At 50.1% G+C, this 15,342-nt stretch overlaps 1 protein-coding gene across 2 annotated transcripts; it reads left to right on the top strand.

Moving 5' to 3' along the window:
- Positions 1-489: 489 nt before the first annotated feature.
- Positions 490-6,306, top strand: MYCL (MYCL proto-oncogene, bHLH transcription factor). Of its 2 annotated transcripts, none has more exons than XM_032417338.1 (3): positions 490-560; positions 1,609-2,113; positions 5,089-6,306. In XM_032417338.1, exons 2-3 carry the CDS (start codon positions 1,618-1,620, stop codon positions 5,685-5,687), a joined length of 1,095 nt encoding a protein of 364 aa, XP_032273229.1. In that variant the 5' UTR covers positions 490-560; positions 1,609-1,617; the 3' UTR covers positions 5,688-6,306. The 2 variants fall into 2 exon arrangements, with proteins under 2 accessions (XP_032273229.1, XP_032273221.1); XM_032417330.1 differs by lacking the exon at positions 490-560 and adding an exon at positions 1,094-1,271.
- The last annotated feature ends 9,036 nt before the right edge of the window (positions 6,307-15,342 follow it).

Below are 15,342 nucleotides of genomic sequence, written 5' to 3' on the forward strand. Positions count from 1 at the left end.
ATAGTTTAGTTTTTCTTTTCCCACGAAAGGCATAGAAGATGGATGACGTTTCAGAGGGCTTATATGTCCATCATTTTGGCCATAGATGCAACTGCAAGCAATGGTCCCATTTTACAGATGAGCAAACAGAGGCTTCAAGTGACTTGGCCCCACAGCTAGCAAATAGCAAAGCAAAGGCTTGAATGAAGCTTCTTGACTCCAAATCCCCATTTTCTTTCCTCTAGTACTATAGCTCCTACAGAGCTGTTTTGTGTGTGGTGCGAGGGAAGGGAGATTCAGCCCAGACCTAGACCCTGGGAAAAAGTTCTCCTTACCACCAGTACACCAGGGGCTAAGTCTGTTTTACTTGCCTCTCTTCTTGGCCTAGTACCTTCCCTACTCTATCGTCTTAAAGAAAGCCTCACAATACCCCTGTAAGGTAAGTATTACCATCCCTTTATTTTATAGATGAAACTGAAGCTCAGAAAGGTTAAGTTTCATGCTCCAAAGTCCGGAATCTTCCTACCTCGCCTCTCTGAGGCCCAGATTTGGACCACCGCGGTGAAGAAACTGGCCAACAGGTGATAAAGAGGATACCCGGGACCAGCCCCACTTCCGGGCTGAGGGCCGCCAGGTGGCGCGGTGGAGGTGCGCCAGTTCCCCCACCTACACCCCGACCGCGGGTCAGAAGCACCTGAAATAAGCCCGCCAAGCGGGCTCGAGGGGCGGGGCAGGGGGTAGCCCTATTCCCTAGCCCGGAGTGGGCAAGGAGTGCGGCCTTAGTTTGCGTGCTGGGGACGGCCCAAGCCTAGCTGAAGAGTCACGCCTCCACTAGACGACCCTCAAACTGTGTCAGCTCGCTGCCTGCCCTGCACGACCCAGCGTGCAATTCATTTTGGGGGGGCGTCCAGGGAATAGAGTAGAGCCGCAGAGAGCAGCCAGGAGGGGAGGGGCGGAGACTCCACCGCCCCCACCTGTCGGCGGCGGGTCGGGGGCGGGTCGGGGGGGCGGGGTCTGTCCCGTAGGGTCCGCCCCCGGCCCCAGAGCCCCGGGCGCGCGACGAGATATAAGGCAGCCGGAAACAATGCGCCTGCATCTCGCGCTCCCGCGCCGATCCCGGGAGCGTCCGGGCTGTCGTGCGCGAGCGAGGGCGGGGACGCGCGCGAAGGGGGGCGCGCTCTTGAGTGCGGGCCGCGCGCTCGGTGGCGCGCATGTGCTTGTGTGCGGGCTGCCGGGCTGCCCCGAGCCGGCGGGGAGCCGGTCCGCTCCAGGTGGCGGGCTGCCGGAGCGAGGTGAGGCTACGGGCAGCCGGGGGGCGGGCTGCAGGCTGCCTCCTGGGCACCACGCGCCCCCGCCCGGCCCGGCCGGGCCCTGGGAGCTGCGCTCCGGGCGGCGCTGGCAAAGTTTGCTTTGAACTCGCTCCCCGCAGCCGAGTCCGCGCGCTGTGAGCCGCTTCCCTGGGCACGCCGACCCAGGGCTGGGCTTCCCGGGACGCGAGGGAAGGGCGCGGGCTGCCAGCCGGGAGGTTGGGGAGGGACGAGAGCCTGGCAGCTGTGCTGTGCTGGGGGACCTGGGGACGCCTCCTTCCCCGGCCCGCACCCCATCAGCCAGTCCCCTTCCCTCCCGCAGGGAGCGGACATGGACTTCGACTCGTACCAGCACTATTTCTACGACTATGACTGCGGGGAAGATTTCTACCGCTCCACGGCGCCCAGTGAGGACATCTGGAAGAAATTCGAGCTGGTGCCGTCGCCCCCCACGTCGCCGCTCTGGGGCTCGGGTCCAGGCGCCGGGGACTCAGCCCCCGGAATTGGTCCCCCGGAGCCTTGGCCCGGAGGGGGCGCCGGGGAAGAGGCGGAATCCCGGGGCCATTCGAAAGCCTGGGGCAGGAACTACGCCTCCATCATCCGCCGTGACTGCATGTGGAGCGGCTTCTCCGCCCGGGAACGACTAGAGAGAGCGGTGAGCGACCGGCTCGCCGCCGGCGCACCCCGGGGGAACCCGCCCAAGGCGCCCGCCGCCCCAGACTGCGCTCCCAGCCTCGAAGCCGGCAACCCGGCTCCCGCTGTCCCCGGTCCGCTGGGCGAGCCCAAGACCCAGGCCTGCTCGGGGTCCGAGAGCCCAAGCGACTCGGGTAAGGACCGCCCCGGGCCATCCAAGAGGGGGGCACCCAAAGGGTGGCCAAAACTCTGCCGGCATTGGGTCTTCGCAAGCCCTTCGGCCACCTCCCCCTTTCTCTGGCTGAAGCTGCCGGTGTAGCCCCCGGCGGTGTCTGTCTGGCACGTGGGTGTGTTAGTAAACAGTTTGAAGAAGTGGCGTGGGAGCCTGCGTCCTTTTGATGATGATTGAAGCCCCAGGGGACAAGGGAGACAGGGTGAGGCTTAGCGCTTAGAGTGGACAATACTAGGATTGGACTGTAGGGGATTTCTGTCCTCCGGAGGCTGGAAGGGGTCCCTTAAAGGTGACTCCAGGCTTCAAGTTTTTTGTTGCTGCCACTTTCCCTGGGGAAACTCACACTCCCCTAGGGAGAGAGGAAGCTGAAGAGCCTTTTGTGCAAAGCCAAAGCCTTCACCCTTTAAAAAATCTAGTTTCCTGTCTGCTTTACTTTAAAATGCCAATAATGCCCTCCCCTTGCACCCCACCCACCCTTTACCATTTGTGCCCCACACAATCACTCACCAGACAGGCAGCAGAGCAATGAACGCTCCCCATTAACAGATGGAAAAACTGAGGCTTAGAAATAGGAAATCACTAGAACTGAGCCCCATCTTCTTTTGCCCAACCGTCCGTTGCAACCAGGCACTTCCTTGATGTTTCCAGGGTCTTCATGGTAGCTTATCCCGGCAGGGCTACACCTTGGTTTGTTGCTTTGGTCTGAGTTGGGAAGATGTTCCTCTAGCTCCCTCCTATTTTCACCTGTAGGCTCTGGTTAGCTGCTTCCTTGCATTCAACAAATGTTCTTTGGCCCCTGCTTGGTACCAAGCTCTGAGCTAGGTGCTGGGGTCACAGATATGGAACCAGCTTCCTCCTCCACCCTTGGATGCAAATTTAAACCTCACTAAGGGCAGACTTTGAGCATCCTGTGCCACCAAACTACGATATTCTTAGCCTAGCCTCTTAGACCTCTAACCAGGAGAGAGACTGGAGAGGGTGCTTCTATAGGGTGCCAACTGACTAGCATCAGGTAAATCCGGACCTAGAAAACTCGCAGTAGCTTTTAAAAAGAATAACTCTTACATGACCGATTGAGAGGGAACTGGGGAGTGGGTATGGAAGTTGTCATACGCTTGAGGGGAAAAATAAGGTTAACAAGAAATTAAAAGTCAATTTTTTTTGGTCCACTGTGTTAAGGTCATTTTTAACCTGCTTGCTTTCAACACCAAGAGCTCATGTTTGTTTAATGGCTGGAATGGGAGTTTTGAGATCAAGAAACCAATAAAGATGTATCTCTACAAAAGCTGATGGAGTGGTAGAGTGGAAAGCGCATTGTCTGGGGAGTTGGAGATCTTAGTTTGAGACCCAGAACATTACAAAGGTGATATGCGGACATGGCTGATCTGGATCTCAGTTTCTCCTGCACACGAGAGGGTTGGACTTGATTGTCCAGCTGAGGCCATTTCCTTGTCTGGGTAGAGTTAGACCATCTCTGAAAAGAATGGTGTCTTACATTATTTCTTCCTTAGGCAGAACCTTACCAGCTATGAGGTTTAACACTGAAATATTAAAGGTTTGGGATGTGGGGAAGCCTCCTGAATCATTTTCTGACTTGCCCTTTAACCTGAACCTGTTTGCAAGCTCCTGGTTCACTCACAGGCCACATGGCCCAGAACAAAATGCAACAGATTGCAAACAATAAAGAGGGGGGGGTGGGGAGAGTGACTGACGGCAAGGCTCAGCCAATAGGGGCTAGGGGCTGGGTAAAACAGCATTCCAAACACAGCTTAGCCAGCCAATCACAGGCTTTGTGGCCAGGAGGGCTGAATGGTCAGGTTTTATTAATGGAGAAATAATGCGATTGTCCACACAATGGAAGCCTTCCTGACAAAGGGGCTCAAGCATCCTGATACTCAAAAGAGGCCGAGAACTGAGCTCTTCTGTTGTCAGGCTGAAATGCATTAAGGTGGCCTTCTATGTGGGGGCTGCAAAATGCGTGAAGCAGGAAGGAGGTCCCCTATTTGCACCTCTCCGTGGTTGGGTAGCCTAAGAGACCTTTGAGCCAGGGAATGACGGGGGCATTTCCAGGCGCCTCCAGGTCCCTGGTGTTTTGGCCCTTGTATTGGGACAGTCTGTTGCAGCTCAGTTCCCTGTCCCCCGCACAGGTCGCTTGGAAATGTTTGCTTGTACCTTTGTGAAGTTCCAGCAGCTTTTGCCGACAGGCGGATACAAATCCAACCCTCTTCTGGTCCAGGGAAGGGGGTGGGGCAGGCGACCTATAAATGATGGATGACTAGAAACCCATTGAAACCAGGAGCAAAATGCTCCTGAGGGAAACCCGTTCCCTCCCCCTGTGGGTGAGGAGGGATGGGTTGTAGCCCTCCCTTCTCGGAATCTTCAGCTGAAAAGGATGGCAGAATTGAGAGGTGGAGGAATAATAGGATTTATAACTTGTGAAAAGTAACAATTCCCCAAGTGCAGACTGTGCTGGGCAGGAACAAAGGGCAGCTCTGCCCACAGACCCCTCATTTACAATTCTGATGGGGCATGAAAGAGCCCGACCGGGGAAGATCTTTATAGCTAAACTTTGTCCCAGGGCCGATAGCTCTTTCTCTCCATCCCCTCGGTGGGGGAGGGGAGCGCCTGGGCAGACTGGGGGCTGTTGGCTTGGGTCTGCCTTTTGTTCTTATCTAAGCCTTGCTATGCAAAAGGAAATTGGAGAATATTTTCCTTCTTGCTTATTTCCCCTTCTTTCCTTCACGCTGCCCTTACCCCCTTACAAATGAACCAGTTGTCTTTCTCCTCACTTCAATCTGTTTATATCTAAATGGGGAAAATGTCAGCTCCTTTCCCAAGCCCCAGCGTAGGGTCTGTGTGTGTGTGTGTGTGTGTGTGTGTGTGTGTGTGTGTTTCTCATGGGGTGTGTTTCTTCTCTGGATCTCTCTTCTTGGACAGAGGGTGAAGAAATTGACGTCGTGACAGTGGAGAAGAGACAGTCCCTGGGTGTACGGAAGCCGGTCACCATCACGGTGCGGGCAGACCCTTTGGACCCCTGCATGAAACACTTCCACATCTCCATCCATCAGCAACAGCATAACTACGCTGCCCGTTTTCCTCCAGAAAGCTGTTCCCAAGGAGGGGCTCCAGAGAGAGGTCCCCAAGAAGAGGCTCTGGAGAGAGATGCCCCAGAGGAAAAGGAAGAAGAGGCAGATGAAGAGATTGTGAGTCCCCCACCTGTAGAAAGTGATGCTCCCCAGTCCTGCCACCCCAAACCTGTCAGTTCCGACACCGAGGATGTGACCAAGAGGAAGAACCACAACTTCCTGGAGCGCAAACGGCGGAACGACCTCCGTTCTAGGTTCTTGGCCCTGAGGGACCAGGTACCCACCCTGGCCAGCTGCTCCAAGGCCCCCAAAGTGGTGATCCTGAGCAAGGCCTTGGAGTACTTGCAAGCCCTCGTGGGGGCCGAGAAGAGGATGGCCACGGAGAAAAGGCAGCTCCGATGCCGGCAGCAGCAACTGCAGAAGAGAATTGCGTACCTCAGCGGCTACTAAGTGACCAAAACGCCTGACTGCTCCGTCTTACAGAGACTCGAGTTTATTTTTTCACCTTCCTTCTCCCCCTTAGGAATTTGCACATTTTGGTGACGGTGGGACAGTCGGAACAGTACATTCCAGAATGCAGCGCAGCCGGTGCACACACTCTAAGGGCTTGCGTTCTGGGAAACCTTGAAACCCAGCTCTCCCTCTTCCCTGACTCACAGGAGCACTGGGTCTTCTCTGCGCCTTTGGCTTCTCAGGCAGGCAGCTGACTGAGGAGACCTGGGGTCTGCCCAGCTCACTAGCTCGGAAGCAAAGCCTGACAGATGCTATGCAACAGGCGGTGGCCGTTGTCGGGGGGCTCCAGCCGGCATGAAAGCTCACACTCCGGAGGCGCTTCGGGCTGGGAAAGGACGCTCCCACCGGTGTCTCTGGGGTGGTGCTGGGACAGCTGGGCCTGGACGCTCTCCCTGAGGCTCTTCTTTCCAGGAGACACACGAGCTGTCTTGGGTGAAGACAGGCTCACAGACTTGATCAACATGGACCATTACCTCACTGTCAGACACTTTACAGTAGCTGAGGAGTTGGAAACCTTAAATATATATATATATACATATATATATATAAAACGATGTTAGCACCCCTCCTTCCACTCTAAATGCTACGACCTTGAGAATATTTAAAGAGCTTGGCCTCTAGATTCTTTGTCTCAAAGCCCTCTGGGCCCTATCCTCTGAGGGAGAAACCATTCTGTCCCCACAAGGGACTTTTTTGTTTCCTTCGGCCTTTGTTCTGCAATGGGCTCTACAGCACCCCTTTCCCACAGGTCAGAAATATTTCCCCAAGACCCTGGGAAATGGGTCCTAGCCTGCGGCCTGGGAAAGGCTTGGAGTCCTGGCTGTGAACGTGTTATCTGCCCAGGTGTTTTCCATCTTGGAATCCTTACTCGAGGCAGATGTCAGGCGCCTCGGGAGGGAGAGCTCTACCACTTCCTCTTTCCCACTTCCCTCTCATCTCAGTCCCTGACTGGTAAGTTTGAAGTTCTACTAGAACCATGCAAACTGTCCTTCTAGTGCAACTCCAAGGAGCTAGCTTGCTGGCTCTGCAGCCACCCTTGGGCCCCTTGCCAGCCTGACATGAGTCAGATCTCTTTCCCAGCGTCTGGGCCTTACCGAAGTTCTTGCTAGGAGAGCTGCTGGGACTCATCCAGTGCTCCAGAAGGTGGACTAGTTTCCCGGTGGGTTTTAAAGGAGCTTCCAGGAACTCTGCTTAGCCGACCATGGATTTTGCCCCAGGTGAACTTGGTACCTCCAAGTGGATTCCAGGTGCAGCCTCCAGTCTGGAAAGGCATCCAACCCAACAGGTGTCCTGTGGGCAAACTCAGGAGCCCCTAAGCCTGGCCCAGAAGAAAGATCAGCCCCTCCAGAACCCTGCCCAGGGCAGCAGGTGCCTACTGGCTGTGGTTTGGAAAGTGGGGGAGGGGAGGATGGTAGAACATTCTCTGTGGCTCTGCAAAGCCAGCTGCTGCTTCCAAATTTATTATGCACAATGGTCTGTTTCTGAGGTTGCTTCATGGCCTCAGAGAACCCCAATGGAAGTTTGGGAAAAAACCTCTCTACTTTCTGGAATATGGTTTTCGGGAGCCAACTGACTTCTGGAACTGTCTTTGGAGAACAGGTGGGATGTAGGTTACCGATGTATCACCTGAATAGCTTGTGTTTTATAAGCTGCTGTTGGGTATTAAGCTGGGAGCAGTGGTTTGTTTTATTTGTTTTTTTTTTTTAATACTGTATTTTTGTATGCCTTTTGCAAAGTGGTGTTAATTGTTTTTGTACAAGAAAAAAAAACAACTCTTGGGCAATTCTCCTGTTGCAAGAGTCTGATTTATTTTGAAAGGCAAGTTTACCTGAAATTTTGTATTTAGTTGTGATTATCGATTGCCTGATTTTAAAATGTTGCCTTCTGGGACTTCTGCTAATAAAAGATTTCTTAAACATGTCAGAGTGGGGGCACCTTATGCCAACCAAGTCCCCCTGAGCCAAGGAAAACAATTTCAGGGTAACCACCAGTGATCTAGAGGGTTGCATTTCTCCAACCATGTTGCTAACCAGGTCATTCCACTTTGGGTTCCTGAGATGCCATTTCAGACATGTCTAAACAATGTCGGTGCAGTGCTTGGTGTACTTAGTGAACGTGAAATTCTCTTGTGAATTGCAAGGAGTGCTGAATTTGTACTTTAGAAGGTTTGAAATCCCAGTTCCACTACCTAACTTGTTCTGTGCCTTTTAGCTTTACCTCTGTGACCCTTAGTCTCCTAATCCGTAAAATGGGGTAAATACTACTGCACAGGGGGTTGGCAGGTATTAATGAAGTAGTAGACTTTAAGCCCCTTTTTTTTCTTTTCTTTTTTTTTTAAGATTTATTTATTTATGGGGGTGGGGTGGGGCAGAGGGAGAGGGAGAGAGAAACCCAAGCAGACTCTGCACTGAGCGCCGAGCCCGACGAGGGGCTCGATCTCACGACCCTGAGATCAGGGCTCTGAGATCATGCATGACCTGAGCCGAAACCAAGATTCGGATGTTTAACCCACTGCACCACTCAGGCGCCCCTAAGCCACTTTCTAGAGTATAAAGCCTTATATTCTTTAAGGTGGTACCGTTCTTACCTTGGTGATCCGATGACTTTGCAGGATGTCTTAAAAATTCTCTACGGTTTTGTGACGTAATGTGATTTTTTTCTCCTTCTCCCTCAATTAATGAAAGAAAATGAAGGCTCCCCTTCCCTCTCCCATCACTCTCATAAACTTGCCATAAATGCAAGAAGGGAAAATTGAATAATCGCCATTCCTTAACCGACTGAGCCACCCAGGCGCCCTGTAATAACCGCCATTCCTGATAGAACACTGCCTATACCAAAGCACTCTGCTCCCTCTTACGTAGGACACCACAACCAACTACTTGCCCGGGCCAGGGAGGAGGGAGACCGAGGTTCTCAGAGTGAAAACACAACTGCCCAAAGTGACTGGGCTAGTAAGTAAATGAATTGGGATGGAAACTTGCTTTGCCTATCTCCACAGCCTGAGGTCTTAATCACTGCATAATAACGACAGCGTGTTTTGTTAGCAAGGGGTGTGTGGGGGAGGTAAATATGGAATTCCATCACTTAACTGCTTGATGGAATTGTCTCTCCTTGGGGCCATTGTGCCTGCCACTTGTTGGGATGAGCTAGAGCAAATGTTCCATGACTAGTCACTGTGCCGCATTTGTGGGCTGGGTGGCTTAGTCTTGCCCCAGAGAGCCCCCCACCCCCACCCCAGGTCTGGGAAAGGCCAACAGTTGCTGTTGGGAAAGGCCATGAGCATCATCGTGGAGGGAAGCCAATTTGCCTCAGTTAATCCTTCCTTACAGCTCTCTCCTGGCTGGTATTGCCTGCCTGCTCTCCCTCTCTTATATAGCCTGAGTAGAGTCAAAAAGCTCCTGTAAATTCTTCACATTTGCAAAGTGCCCCTCATCACAATGTGTAAGTATGCAACCTCTGCCACAGAGTACCGGAGCCCAGAGCAGATTCTGGCTCAAGGTCACATAACAAAATCAGAATCCCAAACCCAGTCTCCTGTCAGGTAAACTTTCTAGCCCCATCCCCACTGCCTCCAAGTCACCAAAACTAGTTTGTAAGTAGTTGTTTGATAAAAATAGGCTTGCATTGTTGGGACTCTCTTCTTAGAACTGCAGTTCCCTGTTTCAGTTCTAGTCACTCTCTCCCAGTATACTCATCCTGCTTCTTTGATGCCATTTATCAAGAGACTAATTTGTAGGACTTCTCTCCCTTTCCTGGCCTTGAAAGAATTCATGGGTCCTTGGTAAAATAGTAGAGACTCCTAGGTACGGGGACTGGTGTTAGTTGTTTTACATATCTTAATTCTTACAATAACCTAGAGAACAGGGTGGCATCAGCCCCATTTCACAGATGAGCAAACTGAAGCTCAGACACATTGAAATCATTTGTCCAAGCCCACACAGCTAGGACCAGCCGTCTGTCTCCAAGCTTCAGCTCCTCTGAGTCCAACTCTGCTGAGAAAGGAGTGGGAATAAAGCCATCTCCTGGGGGGAAGGGAGGGTGTTTCTGGAATGTGAAGTATTTTAAGCTCCTTCCTAGCTCATTTCTACAAACTCCTACCTCTATCTTTGTCTGAAAATAGCCAGGAGTTTATTCCTGGATTTCAGAGAACAATTTCTACAAATTAGGTTTGACTGAGTAGTACACCTAAGGGACTGTGCACCCAACTCGAGGACACGCATGTGGACAATAAGGGGCAGCTGAGAAGCCACACTTGGTGTAGAAAAGAAAGGTCACCCTCCCTGTTAGACAATAAAAGGCTAACACGTGTGCTAATTCCCGCCCTTGTGGGAAGCTATTTTGGGGGGGACTGAGACAGGTTGAACTATCTTAGATATGCTGAATTGGTCTAAAGTGCTCCCGGGGTTAGGATATTCCAGAATATTCACTTTAGAAGGAGGAGGGGAGGATGGGGATGGCTTTGTTGCTTTGGAAGGTGATAGGAGGGAGTGAGAAGGAGTTTCCTTTCTGAGGATAAGGATAGCCAGTTGGAAGATAATTGATGAGTGGGTGACTGGGGAGGGGTGGAGGGGAGGTGTCTAAATGTGTCAGCTGAAGCTCCGCTGGGGTGTGAGCATTTCTACTTTAAGCCCTGTGGGCAGCTCTTGTTAATGTCTTTATTTGGAACTGCTGCCAAAGGGATCAACTGTATTAACGTTACCATTCTTTGGGCCAGGAAATGTAAATATGTGCTTAAAGTCTCTAATCAGGTGAGTTATTAAATAATTAGACTCAGTGCCAGGGGCCCAGTAGGTGCCCAGGAAGTGTTGGATCGCCTTTAAACTTGTAGGAAGCAGTACGGCTGAGTGGTCTCCCACACCCAACAGATCTGAGTTCCAAATCTGCCTCTGCATTTTCCAGCTGTAGCTTTGCCACCACCTTGGGTAAATTATTAGCTTTTCCCTGAAACAGGTCTAAATAATAGCACCCACTTCACGGGGTTGTTGTGAGCAATAGTAAGTGCTCAGTAAATGATGAGTGTTTTTCAAACCATTTAGCAAGCCACACCTAGAATATAGATTAGTCATATTTGAAAAGCAATGGAAGAGATTGGTAAAATAAGGAATCTTCCCAGAAGGAGTACTTAAAGTAATCTGGAGTGCACAGACTGATGCCTCAAGAGGAAATAGATCATTAGGGAAAGAGTAGCCAGGGTCTGGGGAGCTTGAGCTAGGCACAGGGGAAAGTGAGGCACAAGACCTGAGCTTCTGGCTGGTCCACAGCATCCCACGACCCACGGCAGGCAAGAGCTGTGAGTCTGGGATGCTGTGGCACCTATGGGCCCTCCCTGTGTCCTTACTGGGCACTGCGGTATCTTCGGACTGAGCTGGAGTCAATTGACCCCATTTCACCAGTTAAACCCTCGAATGCCTGTTTTGTTCAGGCAGTGACTCTCAAACTCGAGCGTGTGTTAAGAACCTACTCTCCACCCCCACCTGATGCACTAGGTCAGAGCTAGGAATCTACGCTGCTGACAAGCAAGCGGGAAGGTGGAATCCTGAGGTCACACTTAGAAGAACGTTGGAATGAGGAATGTGGAGACTTAAAAAAAAAAAAAAAAAGTAGCCACAGAAGGTGGTGTAGATGGCATAGTATGATGGTTAAGAACGGGGATTTGGAGTTACTACCTGTGTGATGTTGGGCAAATCCCTTAATCTCCCTGAGTCCTAGAAGTTTCCTTCTTCACTGAAATGGATATAATATTAATACCTACCTCACAGGACTGTTGTAAAGATTCAACAGGTAATTATATGTAAAACACTTCGAACAGTGCCCACCACAGAGTGAGAGCAGTGATCTATGAAGCTAGGCTCCTTGTGGAAGTTCATGAGCGTGTGAACACGATCACAAGATAAGGCAATATCCATCTCAGACGAGGGCTACAAGCCTCAGAAGGGGAAGAGAGCACTCTGTTTGGAGTCATCAAGAAAGTTCTTGGTGGAGATACTGTGACTATAACTGGAACTAGAAGTCCCTGCATCATGTAGCTGAGTGAAGAGGAGGATGGTGTTCTAGGCGGAGGGAATAGTTTGGGGGGAAGAGGGGATTGGGAAGGTTGTATGGAGTCTGGGGAATGGGGAAGAATCTGGTTTGATGTGCTGGCTGGGTGGTCACATTTTTACAAAACCAGAGTTGTGCTGGATTTCTAAAAGGACCCTTTTGATAGCCAACATCCTCAGTGATTCTTTGAAATAGGGAAGTCAGGGTAAGAAACTGATTGTGGTTTGGGACACCACGAGGTTTGAGGTGATGGGGTCATATGAAATAGAGCACCCAACAGGAAGTCGAGGATGTGATACTAAAGTTTTAGGAAGGGGTTTGCAAGGAAGGTACAGATTTGAGACTCATCAGGATATAAAGATGATGAAGGCCCGATCTTCCAAGCCATGAGAAAGAGAAGGGGCCAGAGACACAGAGGAGAGGGCTTGAAAGAGCCATGAGCTCAGGACTGGAAAGGAGCATCTTTTTCCCTTTTGCACTTTCCCCACTCTGATCTTCCAGCCCTCGGGGCTTCACTGTGGGTGTGCAGGCCCTCTTAGACAGCTGCAGAAGACTGGAAGTGAGCTCCCTCTGAGAACATTCTGGTGAGCTCTGAAGAAAACCCTATAACTTAACTTTAGGTATAACATAACCCCTATAACATGGTGAGCTCCACTCTCTTGTGAGGGGAACCTCACTTGTTTTGAGCAATTCCGAGCTCCCAAATTTGAATCGACAATTCGCCAATGGAAACAGCAACCGATGAAAACTACTGTGATTACTCACAGGCACTCTACTGGGTTGTATTTTGTCCCCCACCAATCTCATGTCTATCCAGAACCCATGAATGTGACCTTGTTTGGAAATAGGGTGTCTGCAGATGTAATCAAGTTAAGATGATGTCATAGTGGATTAAGGTGGTCTCTAATTCAAGGACTGGTGTCCTAGGGAGGGAGAAATGTAGACAGAGACACACGCAGAGAAGATGGCCATATGAAGACAGACGCAGGATTGGAGTCATGCTGCCACAAACCAAGGAATGCCAGAAGCTAGAAGTTAGAAGAGGCAAAGAAGGATTCTTCCCTAGAGGGAGGCTTCGGACCATGGCCCTGCCACCCCTTGATTTTGGGCTTCTGGGGTCCAGAACTGTGAAAGAATACATTTCTGTTGTTTTGAGCCACACAGTTTGTGGTAATGTTATGGCAGCCCTAGGAGACTAATACAGGCACCAAGTTTATCATGAAATAATCCCACAAGATATATTTTTTATTTGGGATACCTAATTAGTACGGGGGTCAGGCTGAAAAGGCACCTAGGGTTATAGAAAAAGCTAGTGTTTGTCTTCAACTCAACTTTCTTCTCTGGCCTTGGAAACAGAGCCTTCAGACCTCCCGTGGCATGTTCCTCCTTCTGTCCTATCACAGCATCCTCTAGATTTCCATGTTGAACATTTGAGCTTTCTGGATGCTTCCCTTTGAATGGCCTTTCTACTCTAATGGCTTCACCTTTAGCCTCTTGCCTATGCTTCTTCTTTTTTCTAAAAAAAAAATGTTTAAATAAATCATTTAAAATATACAGAGGACGGGGCACCTGGGTGGCTTAGTTGGTTAAGCGACTGCCTTCGGCACAGGTCATGATCCCGGAGTCCTGGGATCGAGTCCCACATTGGGTTCCCGGCTCAGCGGGGAGCCTGCTTCTCCCTCTGACCCTCTCCCCTCTCACGCTGTTTCTCTCTCGCTCACTCTCTAATAAATAAATAAATAAAATCTAAAAAAATAAAATAAAATATACAGAGGACAGGAAATAATATAATGAACACTAGTGGGTCATCACCCAGATATCCCCTCTACCTCCCCACACTTCCTCCTTTCTCCTTTTTTGCCGTGTTCCCATGCCCATCCCACCCTGTATACAGCACTCAGGTTTCTAAAGAAAGTGAGGCAGCTGCAGAGGTTGCCCAGCCGGACTATACATCTGTCCTACAGACAGACGCTGTACAACACACGCACACGCTGGGGATGATGATCAGGTGGCTGGCTGTGGACTTTCAGAAGGGGAGGCAAAGAATTATTACCCTCCAAGTAATCTGAGTGTCCTTAGTTCCTTATTCTTATAGTTTAGATATGTTCTGGACTGAAGCCATCCCAGCATTTTTGCCTTTTCAGCTAGAATTTCTTTACCCCCAAATAATCTGTAAGCAGTGGAGTATGGGAAGTGGGCTTCTGCAACCTCCACCTCTAGATATACAATATACTTTAAGTGAAAGGCTCCCTTTCCTCTTGAGTTATCTTTCAGAATAGACTGAGCTACTTCCCATCCGGCCTCAGAGAAGGGGGAGAGGGGTCAGGGCTAATACCTGGGCATGACTACAAATAGCTTTCTTTTCTTTTTTCTTTTTTTTTAATTGATTTATTTATTTTAGGGGGGGGAGGGGGGAGGAAGGGAGGAGCAGAGGGAGACGGAGAGAGAGAGAGAATCTCTAGCAGACTCCCTGCTGAGCAAGGAGCCAGACACAGGACTCGATCCCACAACCCTGAGATCATGGCCTGAGCAGAAATCAAAAACTGGTCACTCAACCGACTGAGCCACCCAGGAGCCCCCAAATAGCTTTCTCGGCAACCTTTTGTCACCTTTTGTCTCCTTATTACTGTGTAAAGCTTCCCATTAGAGGATTTTATATTGTCTTTAAAATAAATTCTTATTAATTCTTGGACATAGACTTCAATTTCTCAATTTTCCCTTGAACTTAAACACTCCAATGAGGATTTCAAGTTACAGATTATCTTGAAGGAATTATTCTTAGTATAATTTGGAGTTCAGAAGATCATTAGGGAGACAAATAGGTACAAATGAAATAGCCTAAAGGTATTTTAAAAACATGTTCCTATTCTCTTTTGGTAGGACTGGTAGAATTAAAACAAATGGAAATGGTATGATGTTTTTCTCACTTCTCCTGATTTGTTTTGGACCATGGGCTCCGTTCTGATTTAGGAGTCTTTCCTGCTCAGCATTTCAGTGATAATTCTCCCCATGGTCTATAGGATCCCTGTTCTCTTTGTTGCTATAGCAACAGTCCCGTGTTGCTTGGCTAGAAGCAATTTTCTGCTGCTGTGGTGAAGCCCCATTTTTTCATTCCTTTCTCCCCAGTTGCCTTGGTAACCAGCTTCTCCCTCTTTGGGTCTCTCAGTGGTAAATTCCACTCCCCTCTTTTTTTCTCTCTCTAGTAACAGTCACCTGGTCATGACTTGGACAGTGCTTTCCCATCTGTGAGTGGGCATACTCTGTCATGGTCAGATTGTCATCATGAAATTAGCCTCCCTTTTGCTTTATTTGCATCACTTCTCCTGCCTGCCATCTTTCTAGTGGTTGTCATGGTAACCGTACCCTCCGAAAGTCTCCAGGCAAAGGCTCTACAGTTAACAACCATCATGTGAGAGTGTCTGCCAATATATGGCCACACATCGCGATTTTAAAACCAGCCCCAGGTGGGTACCACAAATTGGAGAGAACAGGTTTTTGATCAAAGCAGACTGGATTGAGAAAAGGAGGTACAGGGTACCCTGGGTTCTGATGT

Source organism: Phoca vitulina, unplaced genomic scaffold (assembly GCF_004348235.1).
Source record: "Phoca vitulina isolate PV1807 unplaced genomic scaffold, GSC_HSeal_1.0 scaffold2, whole genome shotgun sequence".
NCBI lineage: Eukaryota > Metazoa > Chordata > Mammalia > Carnivora > Phocidae > Phoca > Phoca vitulina.

Coding starts and splice junctions, on each gene's coding strand:
- MYCL (XM_032417330.1), top strand. CDS start 1,191: ATGTGCTTGTGTGCGGGCTGCCGGGCTGCCCCGAGCCGGCGGGGAGCC. Junction 1,272..1,608: donor TGGCGGGCTGCCGGAGCGAG/GTGAGGCTACGG, acceptor TCCCTCCCGCAG/GGAGCGGACATGGACTTCGA. Junction 2,114..5,088: donor CGAGAGCCCAAGCGACTCGG/GTAAGGACCGCC, acceptor CTTCTTGGACAG/AGGGTGAAGAAATTGACGTC.